We start from the raw sequence: 5,300 nt of genomic DNA on the forward strand, positions 1-5,300 counted from the left end.
GTGCTTTATGTCCTCTACCCACGGAGAGTGTGGCAAGGTTGTTGTGTTTATACGCCGTGACTTGACTTATGTACATCACCCAGTGCCTCCTGACGAAGCAAATCAATACGTTTGGTTAACAGTGAAGAAGAAAAAGCTCACGTTCACAATTCTTGGAGCCTATTTATCTCCAATAAGCCGTCCAGATTGTGAGCGCTTACGGGGAATCTTGACATCGACTCCATAGCCGTGGGTGCCCACTGGTGACTTTAACGCCCACCATTTCTATGGGGAAGCTCCAAAGTGAACTCTAGAGGCAGAACGTTGGTGTCCTCTGCCTCGCAACGCAAATTTTGCCAGCCAAATGATGGAAGCCCTACTTATCTGCGTGGATCAGCGTATAGTAGCTGCTTGGACCTTACCTTCGTTTCACGTTCGCTTTCGAGAAGAGTGCATTGGTTTTCGAATTTAGAAACGCGGGGTAGCGACCACATCCCAACCTATTTGAATATCGAAGGTTTGACTAGCTCCAAGTCCTCCAGAACAGTCCAGTGCACGGATTGGCCTAAATACAAAATAATAATGGAAGACTGTTGTCGTGACGGCACCTCCTAAAACCTACAGGGCGCGATAAAGGATGCCATACAAACAACCACGCAATTGCTTTCAAAGAGTTCTTCCCGCACCGATTTCGACATCGAACTAGCGAAACTTCGGAGCGAAGATATAGACGCACGAAGTCCAATCATGATTTGAGATTGCCTAGACGAACACAAAATACAGCGTCACATGAACAATCTGGCTTCGCGAATTTGGGTATCCTTTTGCGAGTCCCTGGATCCGCGAAAACCTTTGTCACTTATATGGAGGACTGTTCGTGGCGTTCGCACAACCTTTGGTCAGCGCCAGCCGTTTAAATCTGTGGCGCTCCATCTACATTGTAGAGATATTGACGTCGCTGAATCTTTCTGCATAAAGATTGCTGGCGAAGCAAATTCCGATAGAACGGGTGCGAGAACGCTCGACCACCCACTGTTCTCACGCGATCCCCGCATGGAATACCCTTTTTCTACGAAAGAACTAGAAGCTGCGCTGGCTTTGTGCAGGCGTTCTTCAGCGCCAGGACCTGACGGCGTTACATACCGTGCCCTGTGTAACCTAGGAGACCAAGTTCGGAAAGCGCTGTTGCTCCTGTACAACGACTCCTGACAGACGGGTACGGTTCTGCAAGAATGGAAGTCAACTTGCCTCATTCCACTTCTCAAAGCTGGCAAGTCGCCTTTGGACATTTCCTCACACCGTCCGATCGCACTTGACAGCTGTGTCGGAAAAACAATGGAAAGAAGGATTTTAACACGTCTGGAATGGTACTTACAGTACTATGAAATTTACCCACATGCTATGGCCGGATTCAGACGTGGCCGTTCGTCAACAGACAACGTTGTTGGCTTGATAACATTTGTGCAACACCAAAAGGCCTGTAAGTGACTATCTGCTGCTCTGTTTCTAGACGTTAAAGGGACTTATGATAATGTCACCCATGAAGCCATCCTTAGCACGTTAGAAGACTTGGTGGTAAGAGGTATATGTGGGTGTGCAACTACTTACAGAGAAGACCATTCTACTTGCACACAGAAAATGGCCCGACATCCGAGCATAACGGTAGCCGAGGAGTCCCTCAAGGCGGAGTGCTTAGCCCGACTCTTTTCAATCTCACCTCAGTGGATTAGTTTACAACCTGCCAATCACCGTACGACTTTCCATCTATGCGGACGACATCTGCATTTGGGCATCAGGTGTGACACGACTTCAGCTTCGCGCTCGGCTTCAGAAGGCAGCGACAATAACATCTTGCTATCTTCGTGAACAAGGACTTGAAATTTCATGCGGAAAGTGCGCAATGGTAGCATTCACGAGGAAGCCAATGTCTGGTTACGGCGTATCTATTAACGGACAAATTATGGGCCATACAGCAGAAGTCATAGGTTCTTGGGAGTCGTAATTGACAGAGACCTATTTTGGACCCCGCACGTGAATTACGTGAAAAAGCGGCTGACTGCTATCTGTCACCTGTTCAGGTTCCTTGCAGGAAAAGTTGGGGAGTACCTATACACGCTATGTTACAGCTGTGCATCGCGTTGTTCGTTGGATTCCTGCGATACAGCCTACCTGCAATATCCAACAGCTGCAAGACTAACCTGCGTACGATTCAGAGTATTCAAGCCCAAGCCCTTAAGACATGTCTTGGCTTACCACGCAGTGCATCAACGGCTTAAACCATTGTCCTTGCGCAGGATTACCCAATCACGACGCACATTACCGTTGAGACAATGCATATGCCCCTCAGGCATTATGCTAGGAACCCTTCCCACCACTTGGCGAGCCTCACTGCTGCAAGGCCCTGCTCGACATTTAGCGGTATTGCCAGTGCACATCGTGCGTCGTTTACTTCAGGGTGCGCACCTGCGGTGAAGCCAGCGTTTCCTCCGTGGTGTTTTAGCCGTCCACAAGCACATATAATGATTCTAGGACTACAGAAGAAGACAGATCTACCGGCTCCTGCTCTAAATCAGCATAGCTTACTTCTTTTGCATGAAAAGTACAGCAACCACATGCACATCTATACCGATGGATCGACTACGTCGTGCAATTCTGGTGGTGCCGCGGTTATACCAACGCGAGGAATGACACTGCTGTTCAAGACATCGCATGGCACGACTTCAACGGCGGCAGAATTAACGGCCCTGCGTCGAGCACTGGAATTAATTGATTCTGAAAGACCTAGAAAATGGGGCTATGTTCTGTGATTCAAAACCGGCATTACAGTTCACGCAGTCAGTTCTCCGACACGGATGTCATGACCAATTGACATATGCAATCGTGAAACTTTACCATCACGTCCAACAAAAAGGTCACGAGGTCGTTTTTCAATGGGTACCTGACCATTGTGGAATAAGTGTCAATGATTCCGCCGATAACGCTGCACGCACAGCACCATCAAGAAGAGCACAGCGTACCAATTCCGCTTTCGAGGACAGACGCCGCAGGGCAGCTTCGACACCTGGCACGCAGTCTCACACTGACCGAGTGGAACTCGCCAAACTGATGACTTACACGACTGCATCGAATAAATCCCTCCCTGCAACTCCGACCTCCACTCGGACTTCCTCGACGTGAAGCTACGCTTCTCTGTCACCTTTGGTTAGGAGTTGCCTTCGCAAGGCATACTCTACATTAATTGGAATGACTGACAGTGCAGCATGCGAGGTTTGTGGCACCGAAAAAAGTCGACAACCTGCTGTGCCACTGTCCACGATACACCCCAGAGAGACAAGAACTTCCCAAAGCTTTCCAAAAACTGGACAATCGGCCGCTTTATGTGCAGGTGCTGCTGGAACACCGCCCCCATCGCCCGTCGGCCTATAAAGCGGTGAAGGCGCTTTTGTGCTTCTTAAGGACGACGGGCTTGTGCGACCATCTGTGACTATTAATGCAATTTCTGTAAGACCACACGCGTCAGCGAACTCACCGCAATTTCCTTCCCTCCTCCCTCTCCCTGTCATCTTTGTTTTCCGCCTTTCCCATTCTCCCCGGTGTAGGCTAGCCAACCGGACGTTATTCTGGTTAACCTCCCTGCCTTCTACTTTTCTCTTTCCTCCTCCTCCTATTGCCCTTCAAAATTGCTTGGATACATTTTATTCTTTAGGGCAAGAGTTGAAACAAGTGAGATGAATCATTCATTCTCCTACAGTAAATTCATCCCAAGAGGCAGTGTCAAGGTGGACGCGCGTATGAAGGAAGCTTCAGAAAAGCTCGAGTACGCAGCTTTCATGACGCCAGCATCTGAAATCGTTGTGATCATCCTCAACAAGTGAGCCTACATATTCTTTGTTCTTTCTGACTAGAACTATTCTCATAGATTTAGGTGTTTTCATTGGCGGATATAGTATAGCATACTGGCGACCTTCTTGAGAGGACCGTAATGCAAGCATGTACGTAATAAAAAAAAATAAAAGAAAAGTCGCTGAGCAAAAGAGGGCCATTTTGTGCCCCAAATATGCGCAAAAAAAGAATATCCAATAAACAGCCAACACACGTTCTAATGCACTACAATACAGTTGAAGCGCATGAAGATGACCATAAGCTTCACTAAGTGTCGTAATTAGGCAGGCAAAACCACAGAAGGTCAGCCCCATATTGCACTGACTCCTGGAAAGGCATGTGCGCCTTAAAGCAATGCCATGAATAGAGCACGCCCTCAGCAAATCAGAAACGTTGACAGCAACTACTCTCGTGCTGAAGAGTGTCTTTATAGTCGTGGATAATGCATATGGAGTTGTACAGCACGCGATTTTTGTGAGAATATCACTGGAAATTACATTTTTACCGGCTTAATTGACTTCACTAGATTGAGTGCTTGTTCTTGTCTGTGAGACATTGTCTTTTCTTTGCCCTCTTTCAGGGGCGACGAATCTGTCAAGCTCAGAATCAACGACGTGTTTGGCATTGCCAGCATCCAGTACAGCATCTACGAACGGTCGATAACAACGTTTATATGGAAGAACGAGAAGCAGGCAAAATTTGAGTCTAATCTTCAACGAAGCTTCCAAATAAACAAGACAATAGGACAGTTTTTATAGATAAACTAGAAACTTTCTTTAATAGTGACGCGTCACTACCGTCGCGACACAATTATTGCCCATAGCTAGGGCCTGACTTGTCTGTAGTCGGATCTTACACCTTGTCGTAGTGACCGTCAATTTCGACATAACACTTTCTGTCGGTAACCGGACGTTACGTTGTCGTGAAGCTCGACGGAAATGTGAACACAGATAGATCTGCTCTACGTATTTTGTCTTTCTGAACTGGCGTATGTCGCTTGCTCTGTGTTTCCTTTATGATTTGTATGTAGCCGAGGCGTTATTATTCGTCGATGAATTTTGGGATGTCACTTTAAGTATGCTTTCATTCGATAAGCCAGCGGACAGAATTACCGTTTCTCCAATGAAACGCCGCACTGAAGCATTACATCACGCAAAAGTGACAGCAGTATCTACGAAAGAGATGAACCAAGATTATGCCCCCCCCTCCCCCTCCCGAGTCCGTGCACTCAACACTTGTGCTGTACTGCGGATGGATGTTAATGCCACACAAGAGCTGAAATCTTCCAACCCGATGTCTCTCGTACCGCTCATTTTCAAAGACTCGGCAAGGCATTGGAATTTGCATCATATATATATATATATATATATATATATATATATATATATATATATATATATATATATATATATATATATATATATATATATATATATATA

General features: G+C 46.6%; 1 protein-coding gene across 8 annotated transcripts in view; it reads left to right on the plus strand.

Annotated features, from left to right (window-relative positions):
• Window positions 1–5,169, plus strand: part of LOC142572166 (lysosomal acid glucosylceramidase-like) — a 32,320-nt gene extending 27,151 nt beyond the window's left edge. For 4 of the 8 annotated variants that reach the window (XM_075681091.1, XM_075681090.1, XM_075681089.1 and 1 more), the window contains 2 exons: window positions 3,731–3,850; window positions 4,442–5,161. In XM_075681091.1, coding sequence (XP_075537206.1) covers window positions 3,731–3,850; window positions 4,442–4,619 — 298 coding nt within the window. In that variant the 3' untranslated portion in view covers window positions 4,620–5,161. Of the gene's footprint in view, window positions 1–3,730; window positions 3,851–4,441 lie in introns of all 8 variants that reach the window. The other 4 variants (XM_075681095.1, XM_075681097.1, XM_075681093.1 and 1 more) reach the window with 3 other exon arrangements.
• Window positions 5,170–5,300: the final 131 nt, after the last annotated feature.

The sequence above is a fragment of the Dermacentor variabilis genome, chromosome 2 (assembly GCF_050947875.1).
Source record: "Dermacentor variabilis isolate Ectoservices chromosome 2, ASM5094787v1, whole genome shotgun sequence".
NCBI lineage: Eukaryota > Metazoa > Arthropoda > Arachnida > Ixodida > Ixodidae > Dermacentor > Dermacentor variabilis.